General features: G+C 39.0%; 1 protein-coding gene across 1 annotated transcript in view; it reads left to right on the top strand.

Annotated features, from left to right (window-relative positions):
* Positions 1 to 5,165: 5,165 nt before the first annotated feature.
* mafb (MAF bZIP transcription factor b) overlaps positions 5,166 to 17,939 on the top strand; it is an 83,413-nt gene continuing 70,639 nt past the window's right edge. The window contains exons 1-2 of the mRNA XM_079859840.1: positions 5,166 to 6,576; positions 15,266 to 15,333. Of these exons, the coding sequence (XP_079715966.1) occupies positions 5,609 to 6,576; positions 15,266 to 15,293 (996 nt within the window). The 5' untranslated portion in view covers positions 5,166 to 5,608 and the 3' untranslated portion in view covers positions 15,294 to 15,333. The remainder of the gene's footprint in view (positions 6,577 to 15,265; positions 15,334 to 17,939) is intronic.

Here is a 17,939-nt window from a genome sequence, read left to right as displayed (position 1 = left end):
GTTTCTGTATTAGCAGGAGATTAGTTTCAAAACTGAAAATTTCCTTGTTAGTCCAAGATCAGCTTTTATTGTAACCAAGCCCAGTAAACGACTTGTTATGGAATGTGCCTATCTATGATACAGTAGGTGAAATCAAGAAAGCAGAAGAAAATCAACGCCTACTTCATCATTGCAACTTTGGCCCCGCCCACTGGTGTGTTAGTGAGATCGATGAAGAGGAGAGATGAGCGATCAATGGATCAATGGACTATATACCATTACCTTCCAAAGGATCCTAATGCTAGGAATGTGGTGATTTATTTTCAACAATGTGAATGTCTCAGTTGAGCATTTTTTTAATTCGGTACATTTCACTGTGGATTCTTTGGTAAATCAGTCGCAATTTTGCCGCAGGCTTTGCAGACAGACTTTTATGATATGGACTCGACAGTAATGCCACAACATGTAAGAAACCATGTTAATTCTAATGCCTGACCTGTGACAAGTGATTTCTGATATAATGATTCATGTACAGTCAGATGTTCTTTGTCTATGTGTCAGTAAATCAAACCAGTGACTAAACGGCCAACTTCACAGGATGAAAATAATCTGTTAATTAAACTGAGATTAAATTATAAATTATAGAAAGCGATTAAAGAACGCTCCCTTTGCAATCGCTGGAATTGTCAATCAAACAGCGTTTATCTGTGACTGAGTTCTGGACTGAGTTCTGGATCAATGAATCTCTTATTTACATTGTGTTTGCACTGTTAGTTGTGATGAAGCATTCGTGAGAGTGCAGAAATCGAGTTGCAATGACGAGATCACTGCATGCATGCGCTCAAAATGTCTGTGATTGGCTACATGCTCATCACTGCAACCTTTCATGCCACGATCTAAATATAATGCTATAGTCAACATTTTTCACGATTAGTTCACCTCGAGAGCTGTAATAGTAAAAACGAGCTAAATGTTTTTGAGAGAGTTCCACATGTAAATACTCCCACATGTAAATATTTCATATGCAAAGATGTTAGCCAATCACAGCAGTGGGCATTTACACTGAAATCTCACAGCAGCCAATCACAGCAGTGGCCATTTACACTGAAGTCTCACAGCAGCCAATCACAGCATTGGGTGTTTACACTGAAGTCTCACAGCAGCCAATCACAGCATTGGGCGTTTACACTGAAGTCTCACAGCAGCCAATCACAGCATTGGGCGTTTACACTGAAGTCTCACAGCAGCCAATCACAGCAGTGGCCGTTTACACTGAAGTCTCACACAGACCATTCAAACAGAGCGTCAAATCAGAGGGCCAAAATCAGGGTAGCACAAATACAGTTTATTTTTAAATTGACAAATTTTGATGTAAAAATCATACTAAAGGATATTAGTACATCACAGGAAGCATTATAAAACAAACTAAGCAAGCCAAAGGAGACAGTGGCAAGAAAACCAAACTCCATCAGGAGACCAAAATGGAGAAAAAACCCTTTTGAGAAACCAGGTTCAGTTGCTCGGTTCTCCTTCAACGAACGAACACGGTGTCATATTGAGTCAGGCTGCAGCACAAATCAGATTGTGGATTGAAATATTTTAGGATTAGTGCTGGGCAACGATTAATCGTGATTAATCACATCCACAATAAAAGTCTGTGTTTACATAATATATGTGTGTGTACTGTGTATCATTATTTTGTATATATAAATACACACATATGCATATATTGTATATTTATACATAATTTATATCATATATAAATATTTAATATTTAATATATTGGATGCGATTATTCGTTGCCCAGCACTATTTAGGATATTTCATCCAGTTCCTTCTGCTTGAAGATCGGATACATCACGCGGCGTTTGTTGCAGTCTGTCCAGAAAGCTAAACTTGCAGGAAAGAGCTTCTGTTTAGCCAGTAGTGGACGACTGGCTTATCAATGACTGACACTGTCAAAAATGCAGTCAGATGAGCTTGATTTGTTTTACCACATCAGATAAAATAAATCTAGTGCAACTACATTTATGTTATTATAGGTAATTGCTCAATTGGAACCAGTATGGCCCGCAATGCCAAGTAGAATGGGCAAAAACATCCTATAGACTTGCAATAATACATTTCTTCAGGAAACATAAATATATAAATATATGTTTACATTATTGTCACTTTTATTGATCAGACAAAATCCTGCTGCTATACAGACTGTTTTTGAATGGAGTTCATATTGATTGCTGTTCAAATATGAATCAGCTTCTAAAAGGCGTTTGAGGCTTTAGAATGTTTTCTCATCTTCAGTTCAGACAGAATATAATCATCAAATCTGAGCAAGGGCATCACCGCTTCAATAAATGCGAGAGGAAAACGTAAAGATTTCCAGGTTGACAGACTCACAGAAAAACAGATAGCAAGCTCTCGCTCACAGACGAGGCCATTGCTCAAAACAATGGGAGAACTCAGTAATGGTTACAATAATTAAATGTATGTGGATGAACTGTAAATCATACAGCCAGTTATTTTTAAACAATATTCATCAATATTCTCGAGGGGGTGAATTCCAAAAGGTCATAAAATCTCTCATTAACAAAGACCTTGGTAATGTGCTCATATGAACATGAAGAGCCAGGAAATGGGATATGATGAATCTTAGTAGATTATAGGAAGTACCTCTCTCTCTCTCTCTCTCTCTCTCATTGATCAGAGAGGGTCTCCCGCCCCAAGAGCAATCGCTGCTGCTCATCAGAGACGCTGAAAGCAACCAAATGCTCTTGAAATGTTAACAAATCAAGTCCCATTTCATTAAAATGTCCTTGTGTCCCTAATTACACAATGATTGCACAATAATACAGAACAGGGGTGTAACTGACTGAACCCCATACCATCTTTACAAGCATTTACTGAAGAAATGATAACCTAAAATGGTAACATCTGACATTGATTTATTTTCACTGCATATTCATTTTTAGAAACAAAACTCATGTATGGGTTAAATCATGTAGCTCTTTTAATTAACAATTGCTGATAACCACTTTTCACAGTGTTCATATGCTTGCATATGAACATATATATTATATATATATATAATTATATACACACACACACACACACACAACTACAAAAATGCAGCTCTTTTGACATGCACAGACACACATGGTAGAATTATAAATCATGACAGCACTTAAAGTCTCAATCTCACTTGTTTTGTTAAACAGTATGTTGAGTTTCAGGCCTCAGCACAAGCACAACACCAGTGTAAGCTGTTACTCGCCCATTAGCAGGAGCGTTTCGTCTGAAGTGCAGTAATTTGAGGGAAGCGTCCCGGGCCGGCGTGACCCGAGGTGAGTGTCCCGCTCAAGGGCACAATGGGGATCACATCACATCATCTACTCCAAACTCAAGCCCAAATCTCAGTGTTAACACAGAACAACTGCATGTTCTACACTGCACTGTATGATCACGTATAAAACTTTATTGTCAGACAGTAATGTTACATCAGGGCGATGTGAACTACATTAGCATCACCCTGAAGAATCAGAAAAATAAAAAAATCTATTTATATCTGGGAGTCTTTATTTCTCTTGATTGTCGAGCAGTTACACAGTCAGAAGGGACATAAATTCAATATTTATTCAGCGCTTTTGAACGGCCTCCGAAGGCTTTTGTTGGGTGATCTAATTAATGAAATAATATGTTTATTTTCTAGGTTTGGGTCCCCAAGAACAGTCACTGAGTCTAAGAGAATATTTATTTCCTTTTGGGACTTTGGGCTTGTATTTATTTTTATTTTTACGCTGGCGGCTTTGTAGTTTGTGTGGCTTTTCCACAGAGAGTTGAGCACATTTCAATATCTCCGGTGAGAATAGCCGTGGTTATTGTCTGCTCTCATGAGCTAAAGCTGCTCTGTGTTTGTTCAGAAACCCTCCAGCGATGAGAGCCGTTTTTGAGCACTTAGAGAGACGCGTGTGCAGCCTATTTAACGCCAACATAAATACGTATAACAAGCAATACTGTCATTTAACGTGGCAATGTTACATATACTGTATGGCATGCTATTATAATTAATTACTATAATAATAACAAGCTGCACACATAATTACGCATTAATTGCATGTTGTCCATTTGTATTACACAGTACTTAACTATATTATTAAATTATATATGATTAAATGTGACCATAATAAAAAAAAAATAATTAAAGAAAACAAAGAAGTAACCAAAATGTACCAACACACCCCATGCTATAATAACCCTAAAGCGGCTTTATTACTAAATAAGGTTGATCACTGAAAAAAAGAAAACATGTTATTGTTATTATTATTTTACAAATGATCGTTTGATCACACTGATGGCAAATATGCACTTAATGTGAATGTTTGTAAGTGATGGAGAGATGCATTGATATGTCATGATAACTGTGTGTGACACACACAGATGAAGCACTGCACTAATGGACACACGCTGCTCATCTCGGCCGAAAGGCGGCGCTGTTGAGTTTTGAAACTGAAGACCTTCCGACCACGTTTTGTGGGACAGTTGAAAAAAAAAAAAGAGAAAAAAATCTAATAAATTAATATATTCACATTAAAACAACATAAAGAAGCGTACTCTGTGGAAACCATGTGGGCATTTTAATTGGTTTAGTAGTTACATCTGTCATTAACATATTCGTTGTGTAATTCTTCCTCTTCAATATGTCTTATTATTAATATATATGTATATACATATATACATATATATATATATATATATATATATATATATATATATATATATACACGCACACACACACACTCTCGCACACACACACAAACCAATAATATTGCCCTTTAAACACAGCATAGTTTTTATAGTAACAGCAAGTCAGTAAGTGTAAATTCTCTTTTAAAGATGGATATTAATATATCAGATAATAAACGCATGGTGTTTTTGATCATGCATCATGTCATACTCTTAGATTTTAAACACTATGCGAAAAATACAATGAATGGAAAGATGCGTTTACCTGCTTTTAAATACCAAAAGAAAGAAAAATCATTGTCCATAAAGGGTTAAAGTCGTCGTTGATCTCTCTGTCAGTTCTGACAGTTCGGAAAACTTTTGTTTCTTCTCTAGTATGTAAATTGACCCTTCGATTCAGCGAGCCTATTGGCTACGAGTCCGAGTCAATTTCGTATTTCAAACCTGACGTCAGGACGGCTATAAAACTCAGCATTGCTTTTATACTCTCATGCTCGGTGATCCTTTAAAAACTCTAGAACAAGCCCGGAGTACTTTTTTTTTCTCCCCCAGCCAAGCATCCATTTGCCAGTCACATACATGTTACGGTCTTCGTTTCAACAAAACTATTGAAAAAAAGAAAAGAGAAAGCCATGCAGTGTTAAATGTCCGCGACTCAAACGCGTCGACACTCGCGTACAAAGAGAGAGGAACTGGAGACGCGCGCGCTCCTGCGTCTGTGCGCGAGAGGCGAAACGCGTCAGTTTAAAAAATAAATCGGCGCTCGCGAACCCTTTTCTTTGCTTTTGAAGAATTAAATAAAGAAATCACGCTGGCTCACGCTGTCTCGAACCCGACCACTCTGACAGCTGCTCTTCACCCCCTTTGGAGGACTGTCAACAGCAAAAGGATGGCATCAGAACTGGCAATGAGCAGCTCCGACCTGCCCACCAGTCCCCTGGCCATGGAATATGTTAATGACTTCGATCTGATGAAGTTTGAAGTGAAAAAGGAGCCGGTGGAGCCCGATCGCAGCATCAGCCAGTGCAGTCGCCTGATCGCCGGGGGATCCCTGTCTTCCACCCCGATGAGCACGCCTTGCAGCTCGGTTCCCCCTTCCCCAAGCTTCTCGGCGCCCAGTCCGGGCTCGGGGAGCGAGCAGAAGGCGCACCTGGAGGATTTCTACTGGATGACCGGCTACCAACAGCAGCTCAACCCGGAGGCTTTGGGCTTCAGCCCGGAGGACGCAGTGGAGGCGCTGATCAACAGCAGTCACCAGCTCCAGGGCTTCGACGGCTATGCGAGAGGCCAGCAGTTCAGCAGCAGCGGCGCCGGGCCGGGAGGCGCCATGGCCGGGGAGGAGATGGGATCGGCCGCCGCGGTGGTGTCCGCGGTCATCGCCGCCGCCGCAGCGCAGAACAACGCGCCGCACCACCACCACCACCACCACCACCACCCGGCCGGGCACCACCCGACGCCCGGCGTGCCGTCCAGCGGCAACCCGCTCAGCCACCCGCACATGCACCTGGACGATCGCTTCTCGGACGAGCAGCTGGTGAGCATGTCCGTGCGCGAACTCAACCGGCAGCTCCGGGGGGTCAGCAAAGAGGAGGTCATCCGACTCAAACAGAAGAGGAGAACCCTCAAAAACAGAGGCTATGCCCAGTCGTGTCGCTACAAGCGGGTGCAGCAGAGGCACGTGCTGGAGGGCGAGAAGACCCAGCTGATCCAGCAGGTGGACCACCTCAAGCAGGAGATCTCCAGACTGATGCGCGAGAGGGACGCGTACAAGGAGAAATACGAGAAGCTCATCAGCAGCGGCTTCCGAGAAAACGGGTCGAGCAGCGACAACAACCCGTCGTCCCCGGAGTTTTTCATGTGAGTTTATCGGCACTTAATAGAGCAGCGGTGTGCACAAAGTTTCGCACGCGCTTGATTCTCGCTGTGTTGGATTGGGCGCGCGCGGGGCACTAACTTTTGTTTTTGTGCAAAATTTAGTTATGGTAAATTTAATCCAGTCACGAAGAAATCAAGCTTTAGAGTTTAGCCTGCATAACTTTTTTTGGACAATATAGGACATTTTCCATTTTTGTGTGTGTGTTGTTTTTCTGTTGAAACTGTAATGTGTGAACGTTATTTTATTTTATATTTCCCATGTTGTCCCGTGCCCCGTCTTGCGTAACTTTTAAGTTCACATTTTTTGTAAAGTTCAAGTGGCACATGCTGGTTCCATGAGTGCACGAGCACAGACTGCGCGAGACTCGCATTGAAGCTGCATTCCGTGTTGTTGTGCAGAAGTCTTTTTAATCATGTATTTATTTGTGTATCAGACGCGACACACACACACATGCTGGTCATGTTGGCTGTTTCACCTGAACGAACTGAACTGATTACACTCATTTTCTCATTGTCTGGTCTTGTCCACTTTTTTGGGACTCGGAACAAAAAAGTGTGTGACATCTTTCCATCCCCTACATGAAACATTGCCTGTCATTTTTGTACTCCACCTTCAGCGATGATTCTGTATATGATTATCCTTTTTTTTATCGGATGAAGTGACATTATTTCTTAAAACCCACTGAAACAATTGTAACTGATCTCAGTAAGACTGTGGAAAAAAAAATCAATTTGTTCAATTTGACAAATATGTCACTCCACATATTGCTTGACATAAAATATGGGACATAAATGAGCGATTTCAAACTGTAAAATGGACTAAAGTGTTTATAATTATTCTCATTAAAAAGAAGAATATTGTATATCAATGATGAATGAAGAGTATGTTTGGCACGCGCTCGAAATACTGCACTTAAAACCTCTATAACTATAAATCAAATTATTACATTATAGAATATTGAAATATTTTGGAGCTCGTTGCTTTAAAACATTTTACATGCATCAGGTGGGAAATTAAACCTTTCATAACCTTAATAATACCAGCTTATACGTGTGTAGCCTAGACTAACATATATGTTTTATTATTTGATATCGATTATTTCACAAATATGCACTGTACAAACTGGAGCATCGTCATAGTTCACCAATAAATGTTAAAGATGTAAAATCAAATGTCCTCGTGTTATTTATTAGAGTATACGCCTAAAATGTGTGAATATATTTAAATCACATGCTGATCTGGAAATAAAATAAACATTTTTAATTTTTAATGTCTGATAGTTTTGAGGAAAGTTCACGATTTGACTTGTTGCCGCGTGACTTTTCGCTCGAGCTTCCAGAGGAATATATTCTCTTATTAAAGCGCAATTCCTTCACTTGTAATTCAATTATAAAAAAACAACATTTTAAAGATACAATTATTTGTATTTGAAAGAAGTCAACATAACATTGAATGCAGCAACATTTCCTGATAAAGGCGATAAGCTTCTCTGCACGCGCTATCGCCTTTTCAATAATTCACTGAAGACAGATTCGATATATTAAAAATACTAATTTAAAAAACCAAATCGTCTTTTTAAGTTGCACTTGATTTTTATTTTTTATTTTTTTTAATAGCACCTAATTTTTAAGGGTAAAGAAGACTTTCCTCCCCTCTTTTCCGTTGTTTTAAATGTCTTTGTGTCCCCCGCTCCGCGAAATAATCTCCTGTCGTCCTGCAGTTTAAACTCGTCTTATCACACTATCAGTTTAGTTTCGCTACCCTAGTTAATCATTAATTTAGGGAGAGTTTATACTTGCTTAAACTGTCATTTCAATAACTATTATATCCCACAAAAGAAATCATGATTCTGACAAACAGATTCGCCTCTAAAGTTTTTCTGAAGTGCATTGAAAATAGACTGAAATCTGTAAGTTTGATAAATTATGAGGGTTAAGACTATGACTCTACAGACAATTAACATTTAATAACCTCTATTTCTTTTCTACCTCTCACCCTTGATACCAGTCAGGCCCAGAGTTATCAGTAGAGTTCACCAAAAAAAAAATGAGTTTGTGTTTCATTATGATTTTACATTTCCATCATAGCCTCCACTTACAGTAGCCTATAGCTGACCCAATAACAGCCTGTCTTCTTTTCCTCTGGATCTCTTCAGGCCAGTCATTCTTCCTCTCATGCCATCACTATTATCAGCCCCAGAATAATTAGAAGTGTCTCAAGCTTCCTCTCTCATTGTCACAGCAAACAGGATGTGGGCGCACAGCTGGAAAGAAAGTGAAGAGAAGTGTGTGTGGGACGTCTGAATTTAGGGCGTTCGGTGAAAAGGTGGTGTCTCATCAGCACAATGATCATCTGAATGTGAAACGGATGACGCACAGACCCTTAAACACACGGACTCGCTCACATGACAGGCTCTGAGCTCAGTGAACAGGCCGTGGAAAACACACGATTAACAGTGTTTCTGCTCCTTTAAATTGATGAATCATTGCTGGTTTCCCCATCTGAGGATGGACTGCGTTTGAGTGGCTGTAATTTATGGCTTTTCGGTTTGATGAGGTCAAAATGCAAAACTAGTTAATGACATCACCGTTACAACTCAGAACTGAAGATACACACTGTTTTTAGAAAAGTACTTAAAATTGTAAGTTTAAATACATAATATAGACACATTATCTACTTCAGGCTTTTTAGCCAGATAATATTTTTTGTTTGATTTTTGGTCTTTGGAAAACGAGTATATTTTTGCAAAAATTCAAAACGTGCAATTTCAACGTCATGCATCGCAAATTGATCACATGAATTTGTCAGTGCAAATCAGATTAAAAGTGCAAATGTCAATATTTCAAACTCTCATTTTATCTTGGTTTTCCTGAGGCGAATCAGAAAGCAGTATTATCAGACACAATCAAACATTTAATGATGAACTGAGACGCATCCTGTTTAGCAGCTTCTGATGAAACGCCACATTACCATGTGCGAAAACATGTCATTTCAGCCTGTGGATGAAGCCAGTGGACTTCATTACACACTGCGTGTATATTTTCACACCTGGGCTCTATAACGACACTCTTCTAGAACAGATCACCAAAACACAGGCACACCAATCCATGCATCCACAGGAAAACACACACACACACACACACACACACACACACACACACACACACACACACACACACACACACGCACACACACGCACACACACACACAGAAAACACACACACACACACACACACACACACACACACACACACACACACACACACACACACACACACACACACACACACACGCATGCACAGAAACACACACACAGAAACACACACACAGAAACACACACACACACACACACACACACACACATGAACAGAAACACACACACATGCACAGAAACACACACACATGCACAGAAACACACACAGACGCATGCACAGAAACACACACACACACACACGCACAGAAACAAACACGCATGCGCAGAAACACACACACACACACATGCACAGAAACACACACACACACACACACACACACACACACACACACACACACACACAATCACACATGCACAGAAACACACACACACACACACACACACACATGCACAGCAACACACACACACACACACATGCACAGCAACACACACACACACACATGCACAGAAACACACACACATGCACAGAAACACACACACACACACACACACACGCACACATGCACAGCAACACACACACATGCACAGAAACACACATGAATGCACAGAAACACACACACAAATGCACAAAAAACGAACGCATGCATGCACAGAAACACACACACGCACAGAAACACAACAATGCACAAAAACACACACATGCATGCATAGAAACACACACACACACACACACACACACACACACAAGCATGCACAGAAACACACCAACACAAACACACACTCAGAAACACACAGACACACACACACACACATGCATTCACAAACACACACACACACGCACGCATGCATTGAAAGGAATGCACACAAACTGCACACACACCGCGGTTCCCCTTAATTGAATCAGTGTGTATTGACACCATATGTGCCCTGATCATTGTGTGCGGGCAGTGCTGATTAGGTTATTACAGATAATATAGTTGTCTTCTGTCACAATATTAGTCCTTCGCATCCGAGGTCAACGATAGGAAATCACAGTTCAACTCATGCATATTGACATCTCAATCATTTCCATACAGGCTAATATCTGTAATCGCATCAGACGGCCTCTGCTGGGAGTCCGTTCCCGAACCGCTCCGAGCGACTCCCTCACAGCGCCGACTCAAAACCACCGTCGCACGGCAAGGCCTCGCGGAACGCACGTCAAGATACAGTCCACCGAGCTGACTAAATCATTTGTACAAATGCACTCTGGGAAATGTATTTAAGAGGCTAACAAATTTGGAAAAACTTTACAGTAAGGTTCATTAGTTAACATTAATGTATTAACTAACATGAACTAACAGTGAGCAATACATCTGTTACAGTATTTATTAATCTTTGTTAATGTTAGTTAATAATAATACAGCTGTTCATTGTTTGTTCATGTTCACAGTGCATTAACTAATGTTAACAAATACAACCTTTGATTTTAATAACGTATTAGTAAATGTTGAAATTAAAATGAACTAAGATTAGTAAATGCTGTAGAAGTATTGTTCATTATTAGTTCATGTCAACTAATGTGAACTAATGAACCTTATTACCAAAGTAGCTGTAGTTATTGCAACTACATTATTTTACACTTTATTACATATATATATTTAACTGATAATCAAGGCCATGTTTTATTTAACGAATAAAAAAAAAAAGTTAAAAAATAATAATAATTAGCATAATTTCAAATGACATTTATATGTATTTGTCTTCTCTTCTTCACGTTTCCCAGACGTTTGTGTTTAGTCCGCAGCATCGAGCGCTCTTCACTCGGAGGCTCAGACTCTGGCTCTGGGATCGAGCTCATCTGCATCTCTCCACGCTAAACATTTCCATTTAGAGTGATTTAGAGGAGGGAGTTTATGTCCTGCCATGTGCGTCCATCATCCGCGACCCCTCATGCCTCTGTAAACCTGACTTATAGAAAAGATAATCATTTAACTTCGCTCCGCCGCTACACGGAGGGACTGGATGTGTTTCTGTTGATTGCCTGAGGTTTGAGGCTTCGAGACGCCGCGCGTGATGTGAGGAGTGTGTTCTGGGGAACCAGCCATGCGTCAGATCATTCTGCGTCGAGTTCAAGGCAGAGTTCATCAAACATGCGGAAACTAGATGATAAGATGTAGAATAGATCCATAGTCAAATAAATCAACAGAAACATAATACATCTGGGTAACACTTTACAGTAAGGTTCATTAGTTAACATTAATGTATTAACTAACATGAACTAACCATGAGCAATACATCTGTTACAGTGTTTATTAATCTTTGTTAATGTTAGTTCATAAAAAATACAGCTGTTCATTGTTTGCTCATGTTCACAGTGCATTAACTAATGCTAACAAATACAACCTTTGATTTTAATAACGTATTAGTAAATGTTGAAATTAATATTAACTAAGATTAATAAATGCTATTGTTCATTCTTAGCTCATGTTCACTAATGAACCTTACTGTAAAGTGTTGCTGAAATCTGCAATAAAATGCTCAATGTCATTTGATTCTTATTTCGCAGTGAAAACTACAAAAGGAGAGATTTAGTAGAAGGTTCACGCTGCTCTTTTACCAGTGAAAGTGAACAGTTTCCGCTTCACAAAGTTAAAAAACAAAACAAAGTATCGTAAAATCAATGGCTGCAAGGTTATTGCAAATAATATATTTGTCTTGTGTCGCAATATTAGTCTTTTGCATTTACTAATACTTTATTAAAATCTTGTCAGCATTAGTTAATGCACTGTGAACTAACATGAGCAAACAATGAACAGCTGGATTATTATGAACTAACATTAACAAAGATTAATAAATACTGTAACTATTGCTCATTGTTAGTTCATGTTGATTAATACATTAACGAATGCTGACAAGATTTTAATAAAGTATTAGTAAATTAAGAGAAATTAATAAATGCTGTATACGTGCAGTTCATTATTAGTTCATGTTAACTAATGAACCTTATTGTAAAGTCTACCATTTATTATTGTTGTATTGTATATTTTAATTTATTGTTATTTTTCCCCATTTCTGATTAACTATTCCTTAATATATCACAATGTCTAAAGCACGGCTGATTAACATAGCCCATGTGTTTGGTGTCTTATAACGCGGGCAAGAAGGATTCAGTACAGGCTACAAAATCTATCAAAACATTTATTTTATTTTATGGATTGCATCGTGCAAAAAGTGCAAAATGAATTAAAAACAAGTGAACAGGAGCAAACGTTTCGGCACACTGCTGTCTTCAGTGCTCACTCTGCAACAAACATTCACCCTTTTCTTGATAAATAACAATTTGGTCTAGTTTTCATGAGTCTTATGAAGCCAAAACAGCTTTACAGAATCGTAATGTTTGCCTGAACTATCCCGTTAATTGCAAAAGTATGAAAGAGTTTAAGGAAGAGACCATAGACGAGTGTGTGTGTGTGTGTGTGTGTGTGTGTGTGTGTTTTGGCCTTGTGCCCATCCTGTGTTATACCTGCATCTCAATGAAGCTGGCAAGGTGATTTACTGGCAAGGTGTCTGGACTGCAGTCTCTCGCTCTCTCTCTCTTTAACCAGCGAGTCAAAGCGACATTGATCTCTCAGCCAGGCAAGGTGACCTACAGAGCTCCACTTCCCAAGCCTCTCTGTCCTCGTCTTCATCTCTCCCCCTCTCCGTGCGGGTCGTGACCCCGGCGAGTGATGTCATGTCCTGTGGCAGAGAGCACAGCAGTGAGGGGAATATGAAAACTGAAGCAAGTCCTTGAGCTGCTCTGAGCCACTCGTATCAATAACGCGCTTCACAATGTCCCGTTTCAACACTCTACCGCACTTACTCTGCTTTTGAACCACTGTTACCTCCATCCTAAAGGCAGAGCGCAGGCAAAAATTACTATTTTGTCATTCATGTGTATTCACCTCGAAACGTTTCTCTCTCTGTGTCTTTTGATATGTTAAAGTCTGCATGAAACAGAAGTTGTGCTCTTCTTTTCTTCCCTATTGTGCCGTATATCCGAGTAAAATGGCTTCAGGAACAAGAACAAATGTGGGCAGGGCCTGAGAATTGATTGGATGGTTGTGGTTTGCTATTGGTGGATCTCATGTGAGTGACAGGTTGCCCCGCCCACATCATCAGAGAAGATGTCAGGGAAATTATTCTGATTCAAGATTACTGAAGCATGGATAATGATGTGCACAGATACATCATTTATAATAAATACGGCAATATTCCAAAAAGAAAAATAAGAATAATCAATTTTGATTTCATAGTGACTTTAATGATTTTATTCAATTGAAAATAAACACATAGCAAAATATAAAGGCTGTGTGGAAGTGGATGGTGACTATCTCAGAAAAGGATAAATGCAAACTAATTTAAAGCAATATAAAAGAAATAGTTCACAATAAATGAAAAATACAATGCATGCTCAGTGGAAAAATTCCCCTCTACCTACGTTTTTCTGAAACTTCAAAAACACACCTTCACGTTCAATTCACTGCAGTTTCCAGCTGTGGAAGTAAAACACCAATATTTATGCTGTGAAATTATCTTAAATACTAGTTTTCCCAGTTTAAAAAAAATGCGGACATGAACGCCCTCTCAAGTCAAAATTTGAATAGGACGAGCTCGTAATCACAACAGGAAGTAGGAATTTTCCGAGAGCACGCTAAAATGGCAGGGTTAACGTTACTTCAGAATGTTTTTTATGCTTTTTTTTTTAAGGTGGTGCGTTATTTTCAAACCATATTTAGAGAAGAGAACCTTTATGCCACTTACCAGACTTTCCACACCCGAACTGCAGCGATACACACAACAACCAAGTTGATATGAGGTCATGTCCATCTGTTTGGGAGTAACGCTGAACGGTTTTGGCGCCACTTACTGGACGTTTTAGTTTGAAATTGAAAGTGCCGCGAAACATACAGGAAGCAATGTATTATTATAATGCAGAAATGTTGCCAAGTTTTTCCACAATTGAGGGGAGAAAAAAGAAAAGAAAATTCTCATTAATTTATCACTCATTTCATTCTTCTGTGAAACACAACGGAGATCTAACCCTTTGTTTTCCACACAAGAAACGTATTTCAAATGTGGCCGTTTAGAAACGAGAAAGTTGACATTCAGCTGCGCGCCAGTAAACACGTGTTCGCGTGCACGTGGGCTCTCTCTTAAAGCTCGTTTAAAGGCGTTTTAAAGCATCTCTTTTATCACTGCATTTAAACGCTGTTCACATCCTGAGGTAGAGATGTACAGGATAGATGTTATCGTTTGCTCCCTAAACTTTCTTGAGACATTTTACTCTAATAGAGTTAGCTGTAAACACAAATGTCTGTGTGTGTGCGCGGTGGCGTGAGGTCAAAGTTCACCAGTGTGTCCCGCAGTGATTACAGAGCAGAATGAATGGTGTGTGTGAAGTGAACTGGGTCGAGGGACCTTTCTATTTTATAGAATTATAGTAATTATTTTTTTGTCTCTCTTTCTTTTGCATATTTTGTTCATCATGGAAGGACATCACGAAAGTTTCTACACCTGTGATACAACCTCTGACCCCTGCCCTTTGCCCCTGCAGTCTGAGGTAAGAGCAAAGATTTTCATTCTGACTAGATGAAAATTATCACTCCGTAGCCTATTTATGAATACAATAGTTTATATTTATACAAATATAGCCTACTAGTATAATAATAGTGGATTTTTCTATATGTGATATTTAAACAAAATCTTTTCTGCAGTTCAGAAATTGAACATTGTGTGCTGTTTAAAAAGAATAAAAGTGAATTAAAATACATTTTACTTGAAACTTGATTCATAATTAAATTATACGTAATACACAAAGGAGTACCGAACCGATATTAAACATATTGTGCATATTTTTATCTTAATTTATGTGGTTTTAATAAGTAGTATTCCAATAATAATTTTGTATTGATTATTTCCATGTTTGATTATTTAATAGTGCATTATCGTTTGTTTTGTGGTTGTCAGTGAAAACCCTTGTTATGATGTGCAGTGTGTGTGACATGCTTTACTCTCTAGCAGTCATATTCTCATATATACAGTAGCTTATGTATTTATATATTGTTTATTTAGCATGAGACGGTCATTATGACTAGCAGGCGTGGTGGAAATAAAGGAAGGTTATTTTCTGATGTCTGGAGGTTTGTTGACGGTCACAGTGTGACGTCTGTGAGTTTGTTCAGTGTGTGTGTGTGTGTGTGTGTGTGTGTGTGTGTGTGTGTGAATGGTTTGTTTTCAGGTGTGTAACGGAGTGTTATTGATCTTGTCACTGGTTTTCCCAACATACAGTAAACCGACCGGCTACCAGAAACTGTCCTGCCTCATATAATAACCCCTGTGAAACACTGAGGTTCAGAAACTGGCCAAAGCTGGTTTTGCTTTAAATCTGCTGCTGAATATGATTTGTGAAGGTTTATTTGAAAGATTAGGTTAAGTTATGGTACTTTACTAGAAAAACCTGTGTGTGTGTTAGGGTTGTAACGGTATACCGGTATGGCGGTTTATCACGATATTGACATGTACGATTATCATATCGTGAACATTTGCTTATCCACGGATTTGGGGAAAAAATGAAACCAGATCAGATCTGACCTGTGCATGCATGCGAAAAACGAACGCGGGGTTTCCTTGAAGAGGGATCTCCAGTTGTGTCCAGAAATGTGGACGAAGAGTGGCTGCAAAAGGAGGAAACACGTCGAACATGTTCTTCCATATCCGCGAACACCATCCCTGTGGATAAAGTTTCACTTATAACTTAAGGCCGTATTAATTCCGTGTTGCTGAGGGAATTTACAATATCACGCAGATGTCACGTAACATGCGCGATTTGATAGATGGATGAATAAAGCTAAAATATAGCTGTGCAATAAATCAAATCGCTATATGAGTATTTCATAATGTTATTAGCTCATCGTCAAACACTGACTGAAACTCATAGGAGTTTAGTACAACCTGTCAAAATAAAAGTTCGGTTTAGCTCAAAGAAATATATTACTATTGTACAATAGAATGTAGCCAACTTAAAGTTATAACAACAACAACAATAATTAAGTTTATTTAAACATTATTTGAGAAATAATATAGTTTTTTGTCTGTTTTAATTTAGTAAACCTCTGTTGAGCACAAAAGTTGTTACCTTTCATCTTATTGCATTTTCAATAATATCATAGAATCCAGACAAATGATATCAGACAGCCCAGAATTTCTGAAGAAATAAAATACATTTCATAAGACTCTATTATCTTATTATTATCTTAAATAATAATGAATAAATTAAGAATAAAAATAAGTTAAGGTTTTATTAGACATATTTGTTCAAATAAGAGATGTACAGCTTTATTTTTTCGTATTTTTTTCAAAAGGAAGACTCATACTTCAATAAAAAGTTTTTTTTTTATCATTAAAAAGGTTTGTTTTAATATTGTTGTAATAATAATGATTGTTTAATACCGTATACCATTAAACCGTGATGTTTTCTGAGACGATTATCATACCGTGAAAATCTCATGCCGTTACAACCCTAGTGTGTGTGTGCGTGTGTCTGCTTGTGTGTGTGTGTGTGTGTGTGCGTGGGCTTGTTCTAGTTCACTGAGGGTGAATCTGATAGGACAGTATTGATGTTCTGCGTTGATTCTCCAGCATTAAACCGCATATATCCGCTGCAGTGAAACACAGGTGAGGTCATGATCAGGGCTCAGGAAACACACGCCTGTTTGTCTTATCTTCGTACGGACACACTTTCTTTAGTGTCGTCGCTGGGATGTTGTTGTTGTTGCACAGCGATTGTGAAAAGTGATTTTGTTTTTGGTACCTGGTTTTACAACTGCACGCCAAATCCCTTCTCTACCCTCATCCCGTCCGCTGTCTAAATGTGTGTGTGTTGGTATGTTGAATGTAACCAAAGCCAGTAAGGATATGAGTTATATTTAGCAGCTCCTCCTGAAGACACTCGTGTGGATAAAAATACAGGCAGACTCAAGGAGAAGCGGTCCTGTCCTGCTCTCATCCGGCTGAGCTCCGGCTCGGCTCAGGCCTGGGAGACCGCGCTGTGCTGTGGGTTTTAGGACGTTTAAACATCTCTTCATGCTGTTTCTTTATATTTATGAGATTGTTAATGCTGTTTTTGTAGGATTTCACTGATCAAAGCGCATAATTTCCACCAAAACG

This window comes from Squalius cephalus (genome assembly GCF_949319135.1).
Source record: "Squalius cephalus genome assembly, chromosome: 23".
In the NCBI taxonomy this organism is placed as follows: domain Eukaryota; kingdom Metazoa; phylum Chordata; class Actinopteri; order Cypriniformes; family Leuciscidae; genus Squalius; species Squalius cephalus.
The sequence above is the reverse complement of the archived record's forward strand: the minus strand, read 5'-3'. Positions and strand labels throughout refer to the sequence as shown.